Source organism: Betta splendens, chromosome 8 (genome assembly GCF_900634795.4).
Source record: "Betta splendens chromosome 8, fBetSpl5.4, whole genome shotgun sequence".
NCBI classification, from domain to species: Eukaryota; Metazoa; Chordata; class Actinopteri; order Anabantiformes; family Osphronemidae; genus Betta; species Betta splendens.
This window is the reverse complement of record NC_040888.2, coordinates 2730380-2757640: the sequence shown is the minus strand read 5'-3', so window position 1 is coordinate 2757640 and position 27261 is coordinate 2730380. Positions and strand designations below refer to the sequence as shown.

Genomic DNA, 27261 nt, shown 5'->3' with positions numbered 1-27261 from the left:
CATGCGTCTACAGCCTCTAAGCGGGGGGGGGGGGGGGGGGGGGGGAGGGGGGGGGGGGGGGGGGGGGGTTGGGGGGGGGGGGGTGGGAACAGCTAAAGAGATAAGGCATTAAAATATCGAGAGGCATGAAGGAAAAAGGCAGACAGACGAGATGGAGTGATAGGAGGAAGAAAGGAACAGAGGAGAGGGAGGGAGGAACGAGTGGTTAGCTGAATAAGTGGGGCAGTGCTGCAGCGTGACACATCAGCATTCTGAGCACAGCGGCACAGAGCAGCGCAACCAACGCAGCGGTACCCACAATCCCCCTCACACGGAGCGCTGCATGGAGCGATGCACGGGAACGATGCACGGAACGCTAAACGTGTACGCCGCCGCCCGAAAGGAGCCCGCGATCGTCACGTTATCGCCTGAAACACACACACACACACACACACACACACACACACACACACACACACACACACACACACACACACACACACAAAAAGGAAACATGCTGCACAAATGGCTGCGTGGAGTAATCGCCACCGTGCAAACAGGTAAATATTAACAGAGACAACAAGTAGCTGACAGCAGATCAGCCAGAGCGTCAGATCATGAGCCGAGCCTCACAGCGCGTCCCGACCGCCGAGCGCTCGCTCGCTGGCGTGTTCACAGCGGCCTCTTGTTGCTCTGGGGAACTTCATCTGCTCTCTCTCCAGCAGATCGGGGTTCAACGAGGGGATGATGGACTGATTGAGTGGCTTTTTAATTTGACCTGTAGCTGGTAAAACACATCCACAGTCGCAGCGGTGCAAACAAACGAATGCAGACGCTGTAATTCAGGTGAGAGGAGTTAAACACAGGACCAAGCGCTAAAGGTCACGTGTGTTCACATCACAGCTCCATTTACCAAAAGTTACACAGTCCAGAGAATCAAGGACGGAGTTTGACTGTGCACCGGCGTCTTGTGCTTGAGGGAAAATGTTCAGCAATGGACATAGCCTTCAAATAAGCACGTACGGAAAGGCATTTTTATATCAGGGAGATGAATGCATCCTGTGTGTCTGAGCCAATTTACTTACTACTTACTGTTGGAAATGAAGGAAGGCTCAAGTTTAACAGCTCCTAAACTCAAAGCATCTCAGAATTATATGTGAGTAATAGAGAGCCTCTAGTGGCCGGTTTGAGTCACTACAACTCAGCTCAGTTCCAATAAACAGTAGAAATGCACACGCTTGTGCCTGTGAAGCCCTTTTATCCACCATGACCTCTGACCTCTGGAGGGACATGGAAGTGAAGATTGTACTTTAAGGATCAAATGAGAATCATCTGTGCTGCTTCATCCTAATTAGGTGCTGTTTTATATCTCGTTAAAGGTTCTGGTTGTGTAGATGGGGGGGGGGGTCTCCCACTCGCAAGGTGGAGAAACTGGAGCAAGCTTTGATCAGAAGACAATGAGAGTGAGCGGGTGTCAGCAGTTTTAAGGATAACGGGGATCAAAACAGAGTAAATTGACTGGTGGCATCATGAGCACATACATGAAAGAGTTACGTGTTTGTGGGAGGATCCAAACCTCTGGCTGCGAAGCAGAGGCTGAAAACGTCCCTTAAACACACGGAGGCTTCAGACGCTGCGTTTGCTACGTCTGCTGCTGAAGAAAGGAACTAATTCAAGGCTGTGACCCAGAAAGCAAAAGCTTGTAGGACGCGGTGGTGATGTCCCGCAGCCTGTAGGACGCTGAGGACCGACTGCTGGCATCCGTCCACCTACGAGCCTGGAATTCTCTGCTTCCAGCCTTTTATCCGCTGCGCTTCAGAGACGGCTCTTTGTGAGAACGCGGGAGAACGTGTGCTCTCGTGTTCATAGCTTCACACAGGGCTGCGGCCCAACTAGTCTCTAGGAAGCCCACAGTCATACTGTAGTTTGGAAACACACGATGACCTAGTTAGCAGCGTTCCCAGTCGCTCAGCCTTTCTTTCTCAATTTAGGTCTTATTAATAGCAACAACACAAACTCCCTCACACGCAGAATACTGTACACCTGCAATACAGTCGATGTGGATGGAACTGGGATGGAACTGGGATGGAACTGGGTCCGAGGCCGATCGAGCGCTGGTGCAGATTCCCGCGTGTTCTCCGCAGCTGGAGGGGACTGGGAGGTGAGCTCCAGCTGCTGCCGTCACACTGGCATCGCTGGCTTTGACCGTGAGGGGAGGTGTCACCGTCTGCTGGCTCCACGTCACCATCGGCCGCCACGCGATGCGAAAGTGGACGGATGCGGACGTCGGGACGGGGCAACTTTCATTCTGCTGGATTTGACGCTCGTTGGGAGAAGCAGGGGCCGGTTTAGGTCAGATTTGACAGCAGACGATGTGAAAGGCAGACCCGTCTGCGTGATTACTAAGCAAACAAGCTGGATTAAAGAGAAAATAAAATTCATGTATTTAAATATTCTGGACTTCAGGATCTTCATTACAGACACTGACCATTTTCGTCGAGACTAATAGATTCAAAAAACCCGAACTATCAGCAAAAATCCTTCCTCTGATGACATATTGTGATTCATTCCCCTGACACACTGTAGGCTGACATCATAACTGATGAAGACTCAAGCTGAGACCCACATTTTCCCTGCGCTGTAGTAAATCTCAGCCATTCCCACTCCCCCTTCATCCCTCCACTCTTCCCTCTCTGCCTTTCTCCATCCCCCACGAGGGAGAGGCAGATGGCGTTCAGGTAAAGTAAGACGAGGAGGGGGAAACGGGAGCAGCAGGAGGACAGAGGAGCGGGTGAGGAGAGGGGGACGCACATGATGAGGGGGGAGGGGGTGATGGAGAAGGAGCAGCGAGGAAGCGAGAAAGTTAATGAGGGGAAAGGACATGATCAAATGACTACGGAGCGATGACGGCGGGAGAGGAGCTGAGAGGAGGTGGAGCTGCAGCACGTATGGAGGTGTGGAATATGTGCATCCCATAATCTCCCTGCAAAGCTTTATGAAAACATGCTACTCGTCCGGTTTCTGCATTTTAACAAGCACAGACATGAGAGTATTGGTTGTAATAAACACCATAGACTTTGGATCCTGGGTTTCGGCTGAGGTCCATTCTGTGGCTAACGCGCTAACGCTCTACTTTCTCATGGACCTCTGAAGGTTTTACCACCAGTGGTACTTAGAAGTGCTGAGCCGTCAGCGCTACTGCCTCCTCGCATGTACTGGGCTTCTTTGGTGCCTGTAATTATCCTGACGCTCTCAGCTGATGAGTAACATGTTTTCTCCATTAGTCGCCCCCCTCGCTGGTGCCGGCACGGGGTCGGGTGGGGACTGCTGTCCTGCCTGGTTAGTCACTGCAAAACACTCATCGATCACTCGCCCATCGACTTCTGCATTATTGGAGGAGGTCAGCTGGGTTCGTCAGGGATCACGGGTCTGATGTACAGTGATCGCTTACGTGACCTCGTGGAATCTCCCATCAGGGACGCTGATGGAGTGGTGCTGTACATGTACATGCAGACAGATGCACATGTTAAGCAGTCTGTTAGTGGAGGGACGTTCCACCACAGAGGCATCGCCCTTCGTCACTGCAAAACCTCAGTCCACACAGTTATAACCGTCCATAATCCACTCCAACACCACACGCCAGTGGAGCTCTGACCCCTAGAGGCGGCTTCTGTCATGCTGTTCTGAGGCTGTGGCCGCTCTAAGCTCCAACCCAAACTTCATGTGAGATTCAGTTTTTAAAGAAGCAACACACCAGTCAATAGAAGCAGAAGCGACGGCAGCCGGGCGGTTCCGGCCTGTGGTCGTGCTCCGCTCGACGGGGCCGCGGCGTAACTCTCCGTCTACAGTAATACATTAAGCAGCGCCGCGGCCGGCCAGGAGTTAAAGGCTCATTTAAGAGACAAAAAGTGGAGCGAGCCAACAAAGAAATCGATGGAGCTAATGTGATTTAATAAGAAGCTGCCTCTGCTCGGTGATGCTGCTGAGACTTGATAGATATCTTATGCTGCAGCTTTGGCAATTTCATTTGGAACACGTTCAGGGACCTGCAGTGGCTTTAACAACAGTTATGGATGCAGAGATGGAGACGGACGGAGGCAGAAGCAGACGCATGAGCAGTAATGGACTGAGCAAATAAAACTAGATAAAAGATATAGAAGGGAAATCATGGAGCGAACTGCTGCAGTTTGTGCACAGCCAGAATACGTTACACTGAGCTGGACCTGGATCAAACATGCAGTCTCCTCATTTACTGTACGTCAACATTACAGCTGAACTATTTTTCACTTTAACTAAGTCAATATTACAAAGAATGGACTGCACGGCACCCAGGAGACCTACAACCGGGAAGTCACACGCACACATGCAAAAATCACAAACACATGGAAACACACGGCAACGAGCGCACAGGAGCTCTTCCGTGGGGCAATTAACTCGCAATGAAGATAAACGAGGGACGCGCGAGGGAGCGGGCGACGGCGACGGAGGGATTGATGTACTGGGAGGCTGTTAAAGTGTCATGTGTTTTACACAGGGTAATGAAATCTCCCCATTGTCCCATTTCACAAAAGGGAAACGGAGGCAGAGCTGCTTCCATTCATGTGAGGGAGAAGCCGCTCGGAGCACGTGTCCTCACCTCCAAGTGTGTGCATGTGTCAGACGGAGAGAGTGTGCGTGGGCATGTGCAAATGAATGGAAATGCAGTGTGTGTGTGTGTGTGTGTGTGTGTGTGTGTGTGTGTGTGTGTGTGTGTTCAAACAGTGAATTATTCAACAGTAGAGACGCTGTATTCCAATAAAAGCAGACTCAGCAGAATAAGCACAGTCTCTGTCTGCCAGGAGATGAGGCTGTGTGTGTGTGTGTGTGTGTGTGTGTGTGTGTGTGTGTGTGTGTGTGTGTGTGTGTGTGTGTGTGTGTGTGTGTGTGTGTGTGTGTGTGTGGCCCCAAAAAGAAAATGTAGACGAGGAGAAATAAAAATATGTTCATGGATCATTTGGAATCATCTGTTTGATCCCAGTCGTTTTATTCCATAATCAACCCAGAATGTCTGCATTCAATTAAAAGGGTTAAAACAAAACTAATGTTTAACAATGACCTGCAATGATGATAGAGAGAATACAGGAGAAGAAGAAAAAAAAGAGGAAGAAGAAGACGACCACATAAACAGACATAATGCTGACAAGCAGAGGACAGGTCTGGAAAACAGATCCAGCGACAGAGGAGGAGCGACACCGGGAGACAAATGAAGCTGAAGCGATGCATCAAGCTGCTCCGGCGTTGGACAGAAGGAACATTAACAATTAAAAACACGAGACGCACAAGTCGGCCTGTAATTCAGCCGGCAATTAGTCTAAATCTATTGAAGCCTTGAATCTTGTTTGCGTGTTTCTACCTCGCTACCGGCCGACGCGCAGAGGTGTGTGTGTGTGTGTGTGTGTGTGTGTGTGTGTGTGTGTGTGTGTGTGTGTGTGTGGAGCAGATGGTAACTCCCTGGGCCGACGGCCCAGTCGCCTCCTCCCGCCACCGCTGGAGTCATTACACCCGAACACAGGACTCAGGCCACTGTAACGTCGCCTTTCCTAATCATTATATCCTTTAATCAGCTGTTCATGCTCAGGTGTTCCTGCACCACCTCTACCTTTAAACCACCAGCGTGTTCCATCTCTGAAGCCACTGGACAAAAGATGTGAAGCATGTGGAGCTGGGACTGTACCTGCTCCCATGTATTAGCTCCCAGTACGACTTACGCAAGCGTCTAGTTCAATTCAAAATTCCACCCCACACCTTTATCACCCACCAGTACAACCACTGCCTTCAGCACAGGCCCAACCAGCCGCCAGTTACCGCAAGTTGCATCAGCGCCTGTGGCATCGGAGACACAGGGCCGCGGTGGCGGCGGACGCCCAACGCGCCGCAGCGCTACGGCAGCACAGCTTTGTTCACAGCCAGGAAAAAAACAGAAAGGATAAATCAAATTAGCATATTGGCAAGGCCGTTCAGAGCAGCTTAATGGCTCTAAAGGCAGCGACTCGCCCCAGCTATGTAGCAAAGCAGCCTGGGAGTGAAGGCAGAGAGGGAGACGGGAGGCGAGCGAATAAAAGAGAATGACGGAAATACAGGCAGATAAATGAATGGGGGGGGGGGGCTTTGTTTCCAGCAGAAAGCCAGGAGGGAGGTATTTTAAAAGGAGCAGACAGACAGGGAGGCCGCACTGCACCAGCTCCTCTCATCACCAGCCTCCGCCTCCGCCTCCGACTCCTTTCAAGTCTCCCTTTCACACCAGCAAACGCACGCAGACGCGAGTCGGAGGCAGATCGGCCTCCGAGCGTCTCCGCAGCGCGGCCGCACGATCCATTATGGATAGATTTCAGAGGGAGGAGCGCGAACGCCCATGAATTATGGACCCGCAGTCACACACGTGCTACAACGGGCCATGGTAGCGGCGCCGCCGAGGACCTGCACGACGGCAGCTGGGGAAGGCGAGAGATCAGGTGATCAGAGACACCTGATCAGGTGATCAGGTGATCATCAGGGGCAAAAGTAAAGCCCTGGTTTCCATTGATCCTCCCGTCTCAGGTACAGAATGCACCCCCCATTAACTGCAGGACAACCTTCCCTCCCAGCAGCTGATACCAGACAGACCCTCTCACACAGACCAGATGGGCACGGACCCACGCCGTGCTCATCACTAGCAGCTGAATAAACACAGAGCGGGAGCCGCGTGGCACCGGCGCCTGTGACGTAGCACAGAACCTCGGCCCGACTCGGCCCGAGTCGACCTCACGCTGGCTCAGCTGCACCGACAGGAGAACAAACCACCATGGGTTGTTGGAGCCGAGAAATCTGGTTGATGACTCCCCATAACGCCGGCGGTAACTCACCGGTTGCCATGACGACGCTCCTGCTCGCCGCAGTTTTTGACATTTATTTTGTTTTGATTGTTGTTTATATTTATGCTGATTCTTTTCAGGCAAACGGCTCAATTAGCGCAGCCTTTTGCATAATTTCCATAAAAGCCCCAGATGCTTCTCGCGTGATGCACATCATCACCATCTCATCGTCATGGACGCCGTCTCGGGAGTTACACCGCCGCGTCGTGCCTGCTTTATCGCTGCAGCGCAGCACCGCCTGGCTCCCGTGCATCTGGGCTCTAAATAACCCGGCTTGGCCCAGTTCGGCTCAGGTTGGTCCCATTCTGCTCTGAACAATGATATTTGCAGCGTTAAGGCGTTTTCATGGCAGCGTGAGCAACAACATACGGCGAAACGGGTCGATGAAGACAAATGCTGCAGGAAGACGAGCTGACAAACAGAAGCCCTAACTTCATCAGAAGACACACAAACTGGAAAAGAAAACAAGATAAATAGTGAGTACGAGCAAAACGGGGAGAGTGTGGTGGTTGAGGGTACAGTGAATTGATAGCAGTGAGGGCGGACGTGTCAGAGCTGTAAATGTGATGAATGAAGAGGAGAACGGGAGGAAGGAGACAGGGCTGGACTTTGACCTTTGCTTGATAAATCACTGCAAACTTACTTTCGCGTTTTGATCCTTTTTTTTTTTCCCCAGACGTAATTTTCATCTCTAAATGGACCAGTGGCGACACCAGTGCTCGGCCCGTTCCGCTGAGGGTGCAGAGCCGCGATCAGCGCGTTACCTGTGAAAGCCTCGCCAGGCGCCGCATGCGGCTCGTCCTTCGTCATATTAGAGTTGAGGTTAAGCAGCGCGCTCTTATCTGTCCATCACCCTTAACCTTCATTTCCCTGCTAATCTATCTTCTTCTTCAATCTCCCTGTATTAATCATCCTCTCTCCATTCTCTACGTCCAACTTTCCTCTGAGTTTCTTTTCCAGCCTCTCTTTATTTTGTTATATTCCCTGACATTTAGTTTATACTCAGGCACTGCGCACGCCTGTCGCCGTCCCCTCAGAGGGCCGGGCCTCTCACTCGCTCGCCCGCTGCTCCTTTCTTTCTCTCTTTCATTAAACAGGCCCCTGTTCCCTTCCCTAATTGTCCCCTTGTCTCCGTCTCACTCCTGCTGCTCTAAATTGACGAAAGTGTTCATATTGTTGTTCCCTAGCCTCAACAACATTCACACACACACACACACACACACACACACACACACACACACACACACACACACACACAGCCTACCATTGCCTTCACACCCCTGCCGACATCATGGCCGGCAGGGTTTCGCTCTGTGAATCCATTAGCACCAACAGCAGCACCACCATCACACACACGAACATAAACAACACACACACACGCGCCACACAAGGAAATAAAACCGAGAGCTGAACACTGCCATCACTCACGTTTCACTGTGTCCAGCGCCTTGTAACACTGGCCCACAGCTAGTGTTGACCTTTGAGTATTGCAAGTAAAGGAACCTTCTAAAACTCAATTAGCATAGAATGCAGCGCGGCAGCGGGAAGATGAGGATTTATACATTACATATACATTACAATGGCCACTAAGGAATCACCATATCATTAACATTCAACCTCCAAACAATGCAAGATACGCTGTATGGCTTATCTTTATTCATTGACATGGTTTGGTATTGTCTGGAGGCTCTATTATAAAAAGTCTAATAACCCGTTGCCCATGTTTCTAAACGTGACCCGTTCGTCCTCGTTGCCTGATACTGATCCCACCGATGCGCGGCCATTAGAGCTGAGCCGCGGCTTTGGCAAACATTGTTCCAGCCTGTGATGATTAGCCATTAGGCTTCTGCACCATGACATGCAGTTAGTCCTTGCTGCCCCTGTTATAATTTTAATGAGAAATGAAAAAGAAAGGGAAGATGAAAAGAATAGGAAGGGGAACAAACGAGGGATTAACAAGGAGAGGAAGCACTTTCCCTGCCCTCTTTTCTCAGGTCTCCAACTAGCACTTGTCTAAAGTTGGTGCGTTTCATCCTCTGCTGTGCCCTTCCCTGATGTCTCAGACTTCAAAATGCTCAAGTCCTCTGTGTGTGTGTGTGTGTGTGTGTGTGTGTGTGTGTGTGTGTGTGTGTGTGTGTGTGTGTGTGTGTGTGTGTGTGTGTGTGTGTACGCCCCCCCTCGTGTCTCCTTGGGGTTAGAAGACTTAGCAGACTCTCATACAGCTGTTGATTTAGCGTTGTGTGTTAATGCGGGAGGGCAGAGCGAAAGGACTGCTGACTCCACTACACTTTAAATCTACCACATGCCAATAAATAGGATGACACCTGGACCTCTAGCTGGGACGCTCTGATGAATAAATTAAGCGCCCCTCATCTCTACATCGATCTAAATGAAGCTGCAGTGGGTTTGTGTGTGCGCTAATGTGGACGGTGGAGGCCAGAGAAATGTGGACAGGAGGATGAATAAAATGCAGAAGGATTGAGGTATTTGTATGTTTATTAGGTTAATATGCAATATTTTAAATATCTATAGTCCACATTTTCTTGTGCTTCAAAAGCTGAAGCTGACTTACTGTAGCAGTCGATATTTGAAAGGTATCTGTTCATTGGTAAGTCCTGGACAGGTCACCAGTCCTTCACGGAGTCAACACACAGCATTCACAATCACACCTATAGCCAGTCTTTGAGGGGTGGGAGGATGCTGGAGAACCAGCAGGGAACCCACAAAACACAGGGAGAACATCCAAAATATAAAACACAAAGACGCAACAGGCTACAGAGGCACATCCCGAGAAGTCAACTGATCTTAATGTTTAAAATCTGTGGAACAACTGTGCTTTGAGTCATTATTTTCTTATCTGCAAGCACAGAACATGGCAAAACTGACAGGTACACAGAGAGCCTGCAGACAGTTACTAGAAATTTAATTTGCATTCGTCGAACAAGAAAACACATTTAAACAAGTTTTAAAAAAAAACAAATAGCGGCACATATTAAAAGGTATCCAAAACTAGACAACCTGTCCTAAACCATTATCAAAGCAGTTTGTAGAAACGAAAAAAAACTAGCACCATGGACAGAGCTCCTACTAGCAGTAGCATGGGAGCTGTCCATGGTTCTGATCCAACACACACACTCTGCTGAGCCTTTTAGGATCAGGACCATGGACAGCGTTAAATGTTACTTTTCTTCTTTGGCCTCAATAAAAAAACTATATAATCCAAAAAGCCCAGTAGGTTTCTATACAAGACAAAAGGCTGAGGTGAAACCAGAGTGGAGGTGTTGTTCTGTATTTGTACACAGAGCCCACAGGCTCTTAAACACTTGTGGGCTCCTACAAAACCAGCTGCCAGATGTTAAAGCTGTGACCTGTGAACTGAATGTGAAAGGGGCGATTTGGAAGATAACACATTTCAAAATGTCATGTATCACCTCTGCTCCCCTGGGGGTTTCTGACAAGGGGAACTCAGACACCTAAAGTGGAAAACTGTATTGTATGTATGAAGCGCACACAAACACGCATGTGTGTGTGTGTGTGTGTGTGTGTGTCTGTCACAGTGCAGCAAACCATTTTATTTGGCAGCGCTTTGACAGTTGTGTGCGCGCCGCTGTGTGCGTGTGGTGACAAAACTAATTGCTCCCCCTTCAGTCTGATGGGCTTTGATGGCGAGAACCTCATTCCTTCTTGACGCAGTACTGCCTGCGAGTGTGTTTGTGTGCGCGGTGACGTAACACAACCTACATTTGCCTCCTTCCTCTGTGTGTCTGCATTTGTCTGTGTGTACTTCCCAGCCTCCGAGTGGTACTATTCAACGTGTCACCGCGGTGACTCAAGCGGATGTACTGTACTTGCATGTGTCGTGCGTGTGACACTTGTGCAGTGATTTCGCTGCGTCTACAGTATATACACGCGTGTCTAAACGTGTGCGTGGGTCCTGAGGAGGAACCAGCGGCTACGAACGACCTGCTGTGTTCGCTGACTAAACCAAAACCGCGTCTCAGGACCCACTCACTGGTCCAAACACTGAACTAAAGGCTCTGCTCTGTAGTTTTTATGCACCACAGTTAAACAGCTACTGGAAGCATCACTTCCTCCTCTGATTTCCAGTAACTCCTCAGCTTAATGTCATTTTATTCAGCTCTCTCTCTCTCTCTCTCTAGTAACCAGGGGAAACGCTTCGTGACGTCAGACACACCCTCACACAGGCTTAGTCAGAGAAAGCAGCAGCAACCTAAATCCTCACGCTCATAAACGCAACTGAAAACACAGAGCATCCGCCCAAACTACTCATGGGGAGCTTTTCTGTGCATTTCCCCCCCCCCCCCCCCACACACACACACACACACACTGCTTCACGTAATGTACTGATGGTGACGAGTCAGCAGAATCAGCTAATCTGGCGCGTGGGTCGACGTGGAGACTGACGCACGGCGCTTTGCTCACTCGCGCCGCGGTTTTTGGGGCCGAGAGGCCGCGCGGCAGCAGAAGCCTCGTCTCCGCCCTCACTCAGGTTCCTCTGCAGAGCTGATGGTGAAACGGCATTCAAATCAAAGCAATCAGAAGCTTCTTGTTCGACAATTTGACCAAATGCATCCGTTGGCTCAGTGAGCGACACGATATCTCCATCACTGCCTCCACAGGAAACTGATGATTGATGCTGCTGCATTATTGGTTTAGACGACGTGTAAATGAAGCTGAAGTTACTGATCTGCTCTTCATGGAGCATTTAGACATAAAACAATAGGAGTCAGTTTAATTTAAATGACTTCGGCTATAATGTTTGGAAGCAATAACAGATGAAGAAAGACTTGTTTGTCTGATGGGAAGTGAATATGCAGGAGAAATTATTTGGCCAATTGCTCAGTAAGTGTCTCATAAAGACACGTTTCTCCCAAATTACGGTGTCAAATTTGGAATCGGAGCAATAATAGCTAAGCTGCAACCACTTCACACGAACTGATACCGAGCGCTTGATTTGAAAAGCACCGTGTGAAGACTCATCTGCTTGCAAGGGTTAAAGGTCTGCGCTAATCACCGTTTGATGCGGGTTCAATGTCTTTAAAACCGAGACACATCGTTGATTTATTGTGATAAATTGCCAGACGCGAATGCGGACGCAGACGGAGAGTCAGAGAAGTGATGAGGGGCGAGCGAGATAACGAGAAGAGGGTAAGAGGGTTAATGAGCGTCTCCAACCAACGCAAGGCCAGACACGCACACGTGCACGCACGCACGCACGCACACACACACACACGCACACACACGCTCACAGAGGATGAATCTGCAGATGATGAGTCCGTGAGCCAACCCTCGTGCCGCCTTTTTATTACACACCTGTCCGTTGGAGAGGCGGCGACAGGGAGACAAAAGACGGGACGTGTGAGATGGAGGCGAGAAGAGAGAAGACGAGAACAAAGAAAGGCAGAGAAGGAAAGACGCTGGGAGCGATGGGGTACGAGGCAGGAGGGCAGCTCTTTGTCTTGCTAATGGAGCCATTACCTGAGGGTCAGACACACACACACACACACACACACACACACACACACACACTAAGTTATGAGTGGTGCTGCCAGGAGCTGAAGGACAGGCGCCCACTGTGTAATCTGCCTTTTATTACTACACCGTCACCTGCCAACGTCCCTCCACTCACTTCAGTCCACTCTGATTTTATTCCTTCTCTACTTGCTCCAATTAATAAAAGACAGGAACAGAACACCAGCTCCATTTTAATGCTTCAGCTGCAAAGCTTTTCCACGTCACCTCTTCTCCTCCTCCCAAACTTCTTGCCAGTCCTCCCTTACTTTGGTGTCCTTGCGTTCCCTCTGCCTCGTTTAGGGTGAAAGTGACCTTTTCGCCCAGAGATGTGTTGTCACACATGCGCGCGCACTCCCACCCACACCTGCTTCACACAGAGACGCACACTGGTAGCGATGAGATGCTGAAAAGATGCCCAGGAGACGGAATGCAGGCCCTCAGTGTGTGTGTGTGTGTGTGTGTGTGTGTGCGCACCAGTTTGCCCACCACCACTTTGGGACATGAAATGCAATTACATCCGTCCTTGGGAATGTTTCACTTGCTTCAGGCAAAGTACCTGTTCAGCAGGATCACGTGTTCTGCAGAACATGTGTCCTCTGTCCAGTGCCGCTAAGATAATGTTTACCAAGGCTCCGATTCATCAAAGTTTAACAGCATAGACACGTTAACAATTGTGTCACTGTGAGTAGAGCAGGGGGCACAAATCAGAACAGGAAGAGGGTGAAACGGACAGAAAACAGGAGCAGAGCGCGTCAGTGGCCTGTGTGGATGCATGAGTCCCATTGTTTCAGCTGCAGAGTACGTGACACAGGAGAAATGACTGAATGAAGTTGTAAAGTGGATGGGTGTGATTGCACCGGCGCCGTGGGACTCTTATCGTTCAGCAGCATCACCTCCAGGAGCCTCGGTGCAGCGACGGGCCCATGAGCTGCCAATGGAGGGAGGAAGAGGATGGAGACGCGCTCCCTGATGAAGACCTGACGCCTCAGCACCGAGCGGCCGCGGCTCCTCCTCGCTCCGTCTCTGCTTCTCAATTAAATTCCAATCAATGGAAAAGCCTCATTATCCACTGCCTACAATGCTGCGAATTGATCCCCGTCCCCGCGGCGCGGCCGCTCGCCACAGTCCTGGCGGAGGATGCGCGTCAGCAGATGCGAGCGAGTGGGGAGACGGTGGCACTTCACCGCTGAGGGGTTGGCATCGATCGGCGCCGCTGGGTCTTAAAGGGAAATTACAGGGCGCGTTCACACACAAAGCCAGCGTTTACTGACGCTCAGTGAACTTCATGCACAGATTTATTAAATTACTAAAGCAAAAATTAAAACCATCCAAAAAGATCCAATTGCAAAGGTTTCATTATTCTACTCTCTGCGGGTTTGATGCACTCTGACTCCAGCAGCGCTCCGTGTTCTGACACCTGTCGATCGCAGCCGTCGTGGCGCTTTTCCACACGCTGACCCCTGTGGATGCAGAGACTCAGGCGCTTCGGACGGAGACGAGGACGGAGGCGTTCGGTGGGAGGTTCGCTTGAAAAGCACCTGCCCACGACCCCCGAGGAGCAGGCAGATGATTCACCGCGGGGACAGGAAGGGCCACGCCCACGCCCAAACATGCTCAGCACACTCACTTCCTGCACTGCATCATTTAGGAGAGTTCCATCAACGGCTTTTAATATTTGCTGCATCCTGGAGACGGGCTCCGGCTCTGTGGGGGCAGAACTGCAGTAAAACATGAAGTTCTCCCATCAACCTCTCCTTGTTTATGAGACAAAGCGGCAGCAGAGAAAACAATTTGTGCCGTTATGATTGCACCGGAGAGATTACGCTCATTATTTGTCAGCTGGTGACAGATACAAAGTTGCTAATTAAGTGGTGAGAAAGTCTCCAGCTGTAAATGGTGTTTCCAACTGGTGCCGGAATTAAGCGCCGTTGCAGCGAATGCTCACTGAATAAATGACAAACAGTCAGATAAGTCCATCAGTTCTGCGACGTCGGGGCCTTAAAGCTGCAATGAACACTTCACGCATCAAGACGAGATGTTTCGTCAGCGTTGCTGTGAAGCACGCGTCAACTTCAGAGAAGTAGAAGCACGGAAGCGTCGGTCTGGAAGTTTGGAGACGCGAAAAAAATGATTGAATGAAGATGGTGTTTGTGGAACTGACGTAAATGCAACAGTTACAACCGACGTGGACGGGTTCATCTGCTGCAGGGATGAAAGGAGGCACACACACACACACACACACACACACACACACACACACACACACACACACACACACACACACACACACACACACACACACACACACACACACACACACACACACACACACACACACAGCAGGCCTTGGTCTGCAGTGACAGCACTGCAAAGCAATCATTTATGGAAGTCTGTGTGTGTTTGTGTGTGTGTGTGTGTGTGCGCGTGTGTGTGTGTGTGTGTGTGCGTGCGTGCGTGTGTGTGTGTTCAGACAGCAATAAATTAGAGCTACTATACTGCTGAGAGCCTGTAGTTAAATGAGAGAGCTTTTAGTCTTCATCAATAGCTAACTGTGCTTAACGCTGCGTATCTGGGAGCAGCGCCGGCCGCTGCTGGGGCTCCGTCCGCCTCCTGCAGCAGAAAAGGCCACACGCGTGGAAGGTGGGTTTGTGCGTCTGTGCGAGCGACGCCCTTCTCTGTTGACGTTGAGCTAAACCAACAATTCAAAAGGCACAAACAAACAAAAGAAGCAGCCACACACCAAAGCACATCACTCGAAACCACGCAGCCGCGTCCTGACTCTCATCAAATAAGCTTTTGAGAAGTCAGTGATTCGGATTAATTCAGACTCCTTAATAACAAGCTTCCGACATTCATTGAGGAGTTTGGGAGCATAGAAAGTCAGGGCCAGACAGACAGCGCGTGGGTTTACTGCAGCGCAGAGAAGAAAGACTGGGTCCTCAAGGACGGGCGCCACAAAGCGCCGGTTCACATGGAGACGGAGCGGGAGCGAAGGGGGCGCGTTTGAGGGCACGCGTGCATCACGGCTGCGCAGCTGCAGCTGCAGCTGCAGCTCCATCCCAGCACGGAGCCTTGAGACGCGTGGACTCACCGCGCGTCGCGTTCTGCACACGAGGTCCCGTTCACTTTCAGCGGCTGAAGCAGCTCTTGTTTAAGGTTAAAGACGGATTAGTTTAACGTCCTATTAATCAAGTAAATGATACACCGTCGCTTGCAAAGGTCACCCGGCTGCTGTGGCTCTGTGCAAAACGGCTCCGGGAGCACTGACCTAACTGCCGGCGCTCCCCGGAGCCCTCCCTAATTCTGCAGAACCATTTGTCAACGTTGACCCTGAAACACTCCCTCTTTCCATCCCCCTCGATCCATCTTCCCTCCTTCCCCCATTCGCTCCTCTGGTACCTGTGCTATTTTTAACCGTTCCCCACATCTTGCTTTACAACCCACCTAAAAAAACACTATAAAAGCACTGAAGGTGGGATAATATGGACAGAGAAGGACGTGGACAGATAGAGCGGCACTAAAGAGGGTAAAGAGAGCACCAAACGCCAGCATCTGGGACCAGGTATCGACTCTGAGCCCAGTCTGTGGAGACCACACAAAGCGTGACATGGGACTGAATGGGACCACCCATCATTTAGAGTATTATCAGCCAAAACACGTCGAATTTTAGGCTCTGCTGCTCATCAATGTACAGTGAACCTGCATCGTTGTCCAAGGATGGCACAGTGAGCAGGGAGGATGAGGAGGAGGAGGAAGAGGAGGGTGCTGGGTGGCAAAAGGACGCGCACAGACTTTTCTCAGGAAAAATCTTATCACTAATAACCACACACACACACACACACACACACACACACACACCTAATTAAAGACGGCTTCTCTGAAAGCCCCTCAGCCGCTCCCCATTCTCCCTAATCTACCGCTGAGGCTCGTTCTGCCCCGTCTTCGCCTGCGGCGCCGGTTCGGGGGCAGAAGCTGTTGGGTCTCCTCCCCCTCCGCGGCCCCGGTTCTGGAAGTCGGACGCGTTCCACGGCATCACAATGGGTGGAAGCAAAGGCGCTCACTGCGGCGCCGCCGCCGGTTACATGATGCGACACGACACTTTAAGGAGCGCGTATTAAGGACTGTGCGGTTAAAGGAACCGAGAGCGCGGAGACAAGTTGCAAATGACCCGAAAACTAAAAATAGTCTGCAAAAACTCGCTCTGCGCAGCGTTTAAGAATGTGGAGGGATGCGCTGGTAACAAACGAAGCCTGCGTCTTAAGCCGCTGCGTAAGTGTCTTAAAACCGTGTCGCTGTCACTCCGACTCGCAGCGAACGGTGCCCGCGCGCGTTTCCGTGTTCAACGCGCAGAACACGCTTCGTACATTACGTCCACACGCACGTGAACCCGTCAAAAGATCAGGCCCGACGGGCGGAAGCGCGAGTGGCCGGAGGACGGGTAAAAGCAGGAGCTGCGCGTCGCGTCACTGTCACTTCAGGTGAACGAGGCGTCCGTGGACGTGCGACGCGCTCCTCTCCACGCCTTAATGCGCGTGTTCCGCGCGAGGCTGAAGTTTTAAGAGCAAAGTGCTGCTTGCACGTCGTGTAAAGCGGAGAGGGCGACAAATAAACTAAGTGCCAATAAAACATGGATAATGTCATTTTCCTAAGAGCACCCCCCCCCCCCCCCCCCACTCCCACGGAGCGCGCAGCGGGTGCCGTCGTCGCACGGGGATGTTCTTCCACGCATGCATCCATCCCCCTGCGCCGTCCGTCCTCCACTTCAGAACAATTAAGGTTGACTTCATGCTCCACGGGGCTTCGCATCATAATGGAGAGACGAGTCAAAGGAAGAGACTTATCGCAGGGATATTTAATTCATGTCACTCCCGCTGCCTGCATCTCTCCGTTCCCTGTCTTTTAGCACAGCTCACTGCCCACAACATGGTGCAGAGCCGGACCGGTCCACGCTGCGGTGGCGCCGGACCGGTCCGCTTCAACGCGAAACGCGCTGGGACGCGGGGAGCGAGCGAGACACGCGGTCGTGCCCGACACTGCGGAGCGACGTGGCAACGGGAAATTCTGGGAGACGGCGCGCGCCTGCGTGTGCGCGTGCACGCGAGCCGAGCCCGCACACACGCGCGTAGGGAAATAACGGGGGGTGGCGTCAGCTGGAGCCAACTCCTTTTCATACGGCTCCAAGTAGAGCTTCAAAACACGACGGACAAGATGGTGAGTCCAATGAGAGAGCGAGAGAGAGAGAGAAAGAGAGAGAGAGAATGAGAGAGAGAGAGAGAGAGAGAGAGAGAGATCAAGCATTAGGCAAGAAACTGCAGATGAAAGGAGGAATAGAGCTGCATGGGAATAAACACAGGAACAGCCCAGTGCTCCGTGTTCCGTGCAACGATAGCTCCCGATGAGGAGCTGGATCTCATCCGTCAGGACCGTCTGCTCGCGGCCCGTCCAATTAGACCCAACGCTGAGCAGCGCCGCCTCTCTGACCTCCCAGCACGCTGGCTTTCAATTTGAATCCCAAAGCAGCTGCGAGCGAAGACGCCGCAGTGCCGGAGCACCTATAGAAACGGACTGCACCAATAATTAGCGAGGGAAACACCAGAGAAGGAAACGGAGGCGCAGCCACTGCAGGAACCAGGAGACGGTTCTGGTTCGGTCGCTCACGCAGCGCGAACGCGCCCAAACTCCGCCTCATCAGCTCCTTCATGCATTTGACAGTTCATTCACCCTCCTATAGTTATGATCTGCACCAAACCTTTAAGATCTGAAGCTGAGGCGTTAATTAGAGGAAACCTCATCGCGATCACGCTCCTCTCGTCTCCGTCTGGGTGATGTAAATCAATAGAAACATGCCTTCAGTCTTACAAATACGCATTCACGTCAACATAAATAAGCCGCGGCGCTGACGGAGCTTTGTTGACATTTATCTGTGCGCATCTGCAGAGCATGAGTGACAGTAGGTGGTCCAAAAAAACCCAGACTGCCTCCACTGTACAGCGGCGGTGACTGACAGGCCTTCCTGAAAGATGCTTCCACTTAATAAGTAGCTGTCGCTCATAATGAAGCCGTTTGTGGCGCGTACAGAGAATTAAGATCCGCCGAGGTTCTGCAGCTTAAAAACCGACTGTAGACAATTTAATCAGACAGTTTGAGCGTCGGCAAAATGGGGAAATGTGTCTTTGAAGGCTGCAGCGACGGCAGCTTCCTTAAATTTATACTCGCACTGATGCAATTGCCTCATGACACAAAGATGAAGAATGAAAAGGCGTTCGCAGCCGGCGGCCGCGCGCACGTGTTATCTGTATATTAGTCAGGCTTAAGCTGCGATGACAAAATTCTCTGCTCCAAAGCCGCGATAGCTGCGCTCTTCGCCGCGTGCCGCTTCAGCGTCTCGGCCGCTGAGCTTATGTCACGTTCATTGTGGAGCCTCTCCGTCGGCTTACGAGCAGATCACGAATTCAATTTAGTGCAGAGACACTGGGTTCATCAACGAGAAACATTAAACAAACAACGACGGGGGAAAAAGACGTGGACCCTCACGAAAAACGGGCGCGGGATTAGTTTGACGCCGCGTGTTTATCTGGTGATAACACAAAGAGACACAACCGGTGCCGGCAGCAAATAAGCCCTTTAAAATAATGTAAATGTAGCAGCGCGGAACCGTTGAGGCGCGTGTGAACAGAGCGCGCGCGCACACGTCGCAGCTTCGGCCGAGCTCGAACCCAGCGGGAGCGGCTTCAGCAGAAAAAGGGGGTTTCTATGGAGCGCTTCGTTCCAGCCCTGCATCAATTAACCGCAGAGTGAGGAAGGCGCTGGTTCCGGTCCGTTATCAGAGATCAGGTCTGACCCGACTCAAGCCTGGCTTCCGCTCCCGCCGTTCAAACGAACCCCGCTTTATGCAACGTGTGCAGCCTCATCAGCTGACGTGACTGCCTCCCAGAAGCGAGGGGGTGCGACGCGCGCGTCACGGGACCCACAGGCTGCACGTTCAGCTGGTTGTTAGTTGGGGACACGTGTCTTATTGCAGCAAAGGACGATCTGATCATTAGACAGCAAATAAATAAAAGGTTTGCAGTCTCGTCCCTCCTCCTTTAAGGTGCTGCTCATCATCAGTACAAACACACAATGAGCAGAGATGTCAACGTTCCACATGACACACACACACACACACACACACACACACGCGCCTTTCATCGATATGCGTGATCTGATGATGCTCTTCATTATCCTGGGACCTATTGACTCCACCACGGTCCATGAATTACATAAATAAGGCCCCGGCGCGAGTGCGTCACAGCTTGATTAGATGGAAACACTGGGCAGCAGCGGCTCGGAGGGAAAGGCCTGCTCACAGAAGGTCATCCATTCATCCATTCATCCATTCATCCACGTCCCAGCAGCCAGTCAGGCTCACGTCTACCGCTGCCTGAGACGAACAGAGCCAGAGTCAGGTGCCCTCATCATCGTCACTGAGCAGGAGAGGTGACGAGACACAAACTCAAAGGAGCAATGGAAACCGTGCATTAATCATCTCATCCGCAGACGCTGCCAACGCTCCACTTTCAAGCTGCAGCCACAGACAAAGTTTGTTCCTCACTCATTAATCCGTTCTTTCCCGGACGGGCATGCGATGCATGATTCAGCGAGGGCTGAGAGGTCGCGAGCAGCGCGGGGTTAAAGGGAAACTGATTTAATTAACCAGCAAACATGGAGGACGGCTAATGAACGAATGAACACGAATGAATGAAAAAAACAGCCGGTCAACACAGCAAACACTGTTCTTCAAGTTCAGTCGATGTTGCTCCAGCTGCTGAGTCACAGCTGCCGGTGGCCTTTCGCAGCAGAGACGCACAGCGAATCAAAGCATCAGGACTCTGGTGGCGGTTTTACACAGGATTAGCTTCTCTTCATCTGCTTCCGTGGAGGAAACGCCGCTGCTGTCGGGGACCTGCTGCAGTGACACCTGCCGACGGGGGACGGGCTGAGGCAGGTGGCGTGTGACAGGCGCCAGTCAGGACCTGCTGGAACCCCCTCCTTCCAGCTCCTCCTTACTGGGAACCAACCAGTCGCCCTCCACCCAGTTTTACTGGGAGTCACAGCAGGGGGTGTTGGGGGGGGGGGGTCCAGCGCAGCGCTCGAGCGAGGCTGCTGATGGGAGTGAGGCGGCGCTTTTGAATGCGGGCCGGTCCGACTCACGCGGGCACACGCTGCTTCCTGTTCAGGCCCAGTAACGCGGATCAGACCCCCCGCTGTGCGTTTGACGAGCGCTCCCACGTGCATTCACTGCTGAACCAATCAGGACTGTGACTCGGCGTCTGAGCGAGTCCTGCACCGGCACAGACTCGTTCCAGACGGAGGTTTGGCCGGCGACTAAAAGCGCCCACGCCGTCCGTGTTCCTGCATCTGTTCCTCTGTTCCACCTGTTCTCCGACACCTCTCTGCAGATACTTACCTCCTCTTCCCACACCTTTCTCCTCCTCCTCATCTCCTTTTGTTCACTGTACCTCCGTTTCCGGTTTCCTTCCTCAACTGTGCTCATTTTTAATCTTACTTTGCTAAATATGACCAGCAGACGTTAACATTTCAACCTCATTCACTCATTCATTCACACACAGTCACTCTCATAGTCTCCCTACCTTGTCCGCCATGATCATGGACGACCCCCCATGGATGCCAAGGATGGGTATGAGCGTCTGCGAGGAAATAAAATCCAAAATCTGGGCGATGGCCTCCTGGTCGGTGCCATCCCCGAACACCACGCCGTGGATCTTGGTCCCAGACATCAGGTCGCACATGTGCGTGATGATGCTTCTGGGGTCGGTCTCGTTGACCAGCAGTGTGACCACGTTGACGTCGATGGGGTCCTCTTTGCTCCACAGCGCCCGGATCTCCCGGTCCGAGATGTAGCGCGTGCGCCCCAGGATCACGGCGATGTTCAGGACCGGCACCTTGTCGGAGGCGGCGCCGGCGCGCTGCTTCTGGGCCGCGGCCGGGTCGGCGAGCAGGCTCACCAGGGCCGCCAGGAGAGCCAGGTTGAGCAGGACGCCGCTCCGTCTGCCCCGCCGCTTACTCCGCTTGCTGCCCAGGAACATACTGCCAGAGCGCTTCATCCCCTGCACGGAAGGAGGAGATGAGGACGGATGGAGGGGAGCGAGGGAGACGGGGGAGAGAGCGAGGGAGACGGGGGAGAGGAGCGGTGATGGCGGAGAGGAGAAGACAGGGGAGATAAATTGTTAATGCGCGGCTCTTTAAACCCACGCTATCAGGTCGCATCTTTCTTCTTTATTCCACTTCTTCTCAGTAACATTATTAAACACATAAACCTTGTGGGGAGGGAGACGGCCTTGAGAAGATGAGGCGGAGGGGTGAGAGAAAAAGAGGATGACTAACAACTATATACTTTATGGTCACGACTGCTGGAATCAGATGAATCAGGAGCAAGCTGTGCCGCTCCACGGAGGGAAGTGTAATCTCTTAACACTCCGCCTTCAGTGGGGATCCACACACCGCTCACTTACTGTATGATGCTGCGCCCCCCCCTCCCCCATCCTGTCTGACCCCCACTCATCACCCGGATCAAGCGCGTTCACGACGAGCCTGGCTCACTTTGTCCGAGCAGGACAGAGGTCCGGACGGTTCCTAATTGAATTGCTCAGAGGAGACGCCGTAACGCAAGCTCAGCGTTTTTGGACTTTAGAACACGAGCTCTCACCTGCATCCGTTAGGGTCTTATGTAAATGTGTGGGTCTGCTGGTGACACAGCTGCCAGAGACACAGATCATTTGCAACTAGAGGAAGGAGACAAATTACATAAGGCCCAACAGAACAGGCTCATATAAACCAGTCGATGCTATTAATAGCGTGGGACGCCAGACAGCATCCACCAACGTTCCTGAACTAGCACTCAAACAATGTGGGGGGGGGTCTGTACAGGAAACTCAGCATCATCTCCTCACACAGATCCACAGCAGCCTGACGCAACAGGAGCAGGTGTGCTGCACAGGACGGCCTGAAACATCTGGACGCGGAGCGTGTCCACGTGGCCCCTGATGATTTATGGATCGGCCGACGGGGCCACATGTTGCTGCAGCGGCGCCGAGCCCGTTGGCACATGATTGATTGACAGGAGCTCCACGCTGGAGGCGGAGCAGAGGTCACGATCGGGCGGGGGTCAGCGAGGTGTGTGTGTGTGTGTGTGTGTGTGTGTGTGTGTGTGTGTGTGTGTGTGTGTGGGCTCACTGCTTCTCTCTATTTAACTAAGATAAATAAACATATTTGTCCATTGCCACTAATTGACTGTACTGTATTTTTGTAAGTTATTTTTGTCTGGGGAGGTTTTCTTCACGATGCACAAGGACGTGGACGCAACCACGAGACGAGGCTCAGACGAGCGTCAGCCCCACCGGCGTCATTGAAGTCATTCAGGTTAATGGGTGTGAGGTGTAACAGCAGTCGTTACAGCAGCTGATCGTTTAACGTGCAGAGAGGAAGCGCGGCCGCGTTGTGCCTTTGCGTGTGATGCGGGTCTGAGGGTTCGTCGCGACCTCGTGAGCCGCCGGTGACACGGAGCTCGGCGCCGCTGAGAGCTGAATAACGCATGTGGGCTCAGGGTGTCATCGCGCTGTTAGAACAGGCGCAGGACGGCGGCGCGACCGAGCGCGAGCGCCGTTTTTGGGACCTGAGGACGAATCCTCCAAATCTGGGCCGATCGCGCGACCTGATGGAGGAGGCGTCGCTGCAGCGAGGTTTCCCTTCAGGAGCCGCCGTGAAACGCTTAAGGATTCGTGTCGTTAAGGCCTTGCCCAAGAGCACTAAGCTCAGGAGGAGGACTCCAACCCGCAACCTCTCAGCTTCAGGGCACGTCGGCATCGCTTCTCTGCTGCCGTTCCGCTGGTGATAATTGATAATTCAACCGCATTGTCTTTATCATTATCACATGGCGGTTAATACTGTACGTCTGTGTTCACTGCGGCCTCCGCTCTGTTGGCGCTTCCCATTTAATAACGTTCCCCAGGTTCCGTGCGGCTCCATCACAGTCGAGACGTGGCTTCTGTATCAGAGAGGAGCCGGCTTCAGGAGGACGCGTTGTTTGAACGCAAATGTGCTGCTCGGGAACAGACGCACGTGTTTTATAGAGTCAGGGTCCGGCTTAGGTTTGACCCACTCTGTGGCCTCCTCCCGTCCTCCCCCCTTTGCTGCCTCCTCCCCCCTTTGCGGCGTCCTCCCCCCTTGGCTACCTCCTTGCCTCCTTGCCTCCTTCCCCCTTTGTGGCCACGTCCCCCCTTGGCTGCCTCCTCCCCCCTTGGTTACCTACTCGCCTCCTCCCCCCTTTGCATCCTCCTCCCCCCTTTGCGGCCTTCTCGTGTCCTCCCCCCTTGGCTTCCTCCTTGCCTCCTCGCCTCCTCCCCCCTTGGCTGCCTCCTCACCACTTGGCTACAATACCCTCCTCGCCTCCTCCCCCTTTGCAGTCACGTACCCCCTCGGCTGCCTCCTCCCCCCTTTGCAGCCTTCTCACGTCTTTCCCCCTTTGCAGCCTCCTCGTCTCCTTCCCCCTTGGCTTCCTCCTCGCCTCCTCGCCTCCTCCCCCCTTTGTGCCCACGTCCCCCCTTTGCAGCCTCCTTGCCTCCTCACCCCTTGGCTACCTCCTCGTCTCCTCGCTTCCTCCCCCCTTGGCTACCTCCTCGTCTCCTTCCCCCTTTGTGCCCACGTCCCCCCTTTGCAGCCTCCTCGCCTCCTCCCCCCTTGGCTTCCTCCTCGCCTCCTCGCCTCCTCTCCCCTTTGCGGTCACGTCCTCCCTTGGCTGCCTCCTCACCCCTATGCGGCCTTCTCACGTCTTTCCCCCTTTGCAGCCTCCTCGCCTCCTCGCCTCCTCCCCCCTTTGCAGCCTCCTCGCCTCCTCACCCCTTGGCTACCTCCTCGTCTCCTCGTCTCCTTCCCCCTTTGTGCCCACGTCCCCCCTTGGCTGCCTCCTCCCCCCTTTGCGGCCTTCTCACGTCTTTCCCCCTTTGCAGCCTCCTCGCCTCCTCACCCCTTTGCGGTCACATCCCCCCTCGGCTGCCTCCTCCCCCCTTTGCGGCCACGTCCCCCCTCGGCTGCCTCCTCCCCCCTTTGCGGTCACGTCCCCCCTCGGCTGCCTCCTCCCCCCTTTGCGGCCACGTCCCCCCTCGGCTGCCTCCTCCCCCCTTTGCGGCCACGTCCCCCCTCGGCTGCCTCCTCCCCCCTTTGCGGCCACGTCCCCGCGTCCCCTCTCTCCGAGGCCCGGCCATCTGCTCCACGTGCCCCGGCGTGTGCATGAGCGCCCACGAGAAGCCCAGTGGAAGTAATGGTCTGCTGCCACTCGGCTCCAGCGCTGTCTGCCCACTGCACGTACCTTTTTAGCTCTCCACCCCGGCAGCGTGAGCCACAGATCGCTAGTATTCTCCTAAAAATGGAAGTGAGCAGCGCTCCTCTCTCTCTGCACCTGATGCCTCACGCTCGACACCAGCCCTTCTTTTCGGTGCTCTCCTCGTTGCAGCCGACGTCGCTGTGGTTCCTGCAGAAGGAACGTCTGAGGTGCCGTTTGCTGCACTGACTTGTTTGTTGCTAAAGCTCAGAAAATGGTGGACCAACAGAACGGATGATGGGTTCTGACACTCTGAACCCGGGTCGATGGGCTATTTGTACTTTTCTCCAGGCAACGAGCCTCTGAAGTCCTGCAGCGTTTGTCTTCACCCAACAGGGAGGAAATCTCCTGCCTGAAGCCGTCGGCAAAAAGCCGAGCCAGAATGAAAGCATTTCAGGTTTTGTTCAGCCATGAACAAAGCTAATGAATTTGAGGAGCAGAGGCTTTGCAGCAGATCCTCTATGTGTGAAGGGACTTCAATTTTGAACAGTTTCAATTTTTACACAGATTCTTTGACTCCATAAGTTCAGAACAGCCTTGTGTTGATACCGTCTTCATCTGTGTGAATAGAATGTGCTACAGTCAGTTACGCTCCAGCCTTAAGACGTGAACCATTAGCACCAGTACATAAAGACACAGAAACACCAGTGATCTGCAGATGACGCCTCAACATGAAGCGAGACCGGAGGCAGAGGAGGAGAAGGTTCTCTCTGGGTGAGAACTGCGATTCAACAACGTGACTGAATCTGGAGAACAGGGGAGGGGGGGCTTCATCTGGACCCCACCCCCCCCCCCCCCCCCCATTAGTTTAACTGGAGGCAACACACCAGTGCGAGTGCGACCCCTACTGGCGCAGCCGCCTCCAGTCTTGGCCGAGCCGCCTCTCATAGTCGTGTTTTAGGTTTACTTCGCGTTTGGGGGAAAACGGGCGCAGGGTTCGGTTCCGGGTTCTACTGGAACCCGCACAATGAGCGCTGCGCCTCTGAGACCCCCCTGAAGTGATGCCGATTGTTGGTCCGCGTCTGGGATGGAGGAGCTGGGAGTTGTGCCAGCCACTGGTGAGACCGAAAACCCCGCAATGTGTTATCCAACCTCTGGATTAAATCAGCAGAAAGAAACACACCTCCCTTATTTCCGTGGAGAGTGGGCTTTGCGCTAATCTGATCCTTTTTTTGGGTCACACGCTTTGGCGACGCCGCACGATCGCCGGGGGATGCGAGGCGCATCTGAGCACAACTGCCCAAAAGGAGGCACGTCTCTTTGCGGGTCGCACCTACAGCGACTTGATGCGTGTGCGCACTCGTTACGTCGAAGGCACAAACGCGCTGTACGCGCGTTTTGCCGCTCGGGAGACGCAGGTGCGCCTCGGAGCAGCCTGCGCTCCGCTCATTAGGAGGAAACTATGACGCCGGACGTTAGAGGAAAACCCACGACGACCGTGTGCGTCTCAGCCCGTTTAAATCTAAGTTTTCAGCCGCTGCTGTGCTCTTTGTGCGGGTGCCGCACTTTGGATGGGGGACGCCTGTGGGGAGAGCCAGCACGCACGCGCCCACGGACCCAAAGAGTGACGGGGGACGGACGCGGCGCACGAACACCACCACCCAGAATCCGAGCGTAAGATGCGCACAAGTACTTACAGCAGCTCCGCTCCACGGGGCTCCAGAACGCGGGTGTGAGATGACATTGCAACAGTCCCGTCCGTCCTCCGAGAAACCATGCAGCCTCTGACGGCGCTCACTCGCACAGACGCTGCACAAGAGCAGAGAATCGAAATCAACAGACCGCCGGCACTCAATTATTCCCACTGTGTCCCAAACTCTTCGAAATCCCCCGCTACAGCGATTCACGCGCGCGCCGCTGCGAATAAAATCACTGTTGCTGTAATCCAATCTCCATTGTGCGCGCGACCACGGTTGATTCTCCACCGCAATCTCCGCTGGCCCCGCGCATCGCTGGGGGCTCAACCTGCCTGTGAATGATTGGAGCTCCCGGTATCCGTTATTCCTGTCCCGGGCGAGGAGGGGAGCGCAGAGGAGGAGAGAGGCGGGCAGGCAGCCGCCGGACGCGCACACGGACGCACACGCACATTGACTTCTACAGTGGAGGCTCCCGCAGCCTCCGGAACGAGTACAGGACCGGCGTGCGCCGTCTCTCTCTCTCTCTCTCCCCGTCGTGCACGTGTGTGCGTGAGAGAGTGTGTGGAGTGTGCGCGCGTGCGTGTGATTTCGCGTTTCGACGGTGCGCGCGTGTGCGTGCGTGCGAGTCTGCGGGCTTCTGCAGAGGCTGGGGGCAGCTGGATGGATAGACGGACTGTCGGTGCGTCGGTCTGTCGCACCCCCGCGCTCCCTCTCTCTCTCCCTCTCTCTCTCCCCCTCTCTCTCCCCCTCTCTCCCTCTCTCTCTCTCTCCCCCTCTCTCTCTCTCCCTCTCTCTCCCCCTCTCTCTCCCCTCTCTCTCCCCCCCTCTCTCTCCCCCTCTCTCT

The 27261-nt window shown here is 53.3% G+C and overlaps 1 protein-coding gene across 2 annotated transcripts in view; it reads right to left on the bottom strand.

The window, feature by feature from the left end:
• The window catches only part of grin2aa (glutamate receptor, ionotropic, N-methyl D-aspartate 2A, a), a 77824-nt gene that overhangs the window by 50054 nt on the left and 509 nt on the right, over positions 1-27261 (bottom strand). Inside the window, exons 1-3 of one of the 2 annotated variants that reach the window (XM_055510732.1) lie at positions 26750-26768; positions 26418-26529; positions 21035-21511 (exon numbers count right to left, since the gene is read on the bottom strand). In XM_055510732.1, coding sequence (XP_055366707.1) covers positions 21035-21508 — 474 coding nt within the window. In that variant the 5' untranslated portion in view covers positions 21509-21511; positions 26418-26529; positions 26750-26768. Of the gene's footprint in view, positions 1-21034; positions 21512-26417; positions 26530-26749; positions 26769-27261 lie in introns of those variants that run through there. The other variant, XM_029159685.3, reaches the window with a different exon arrangement.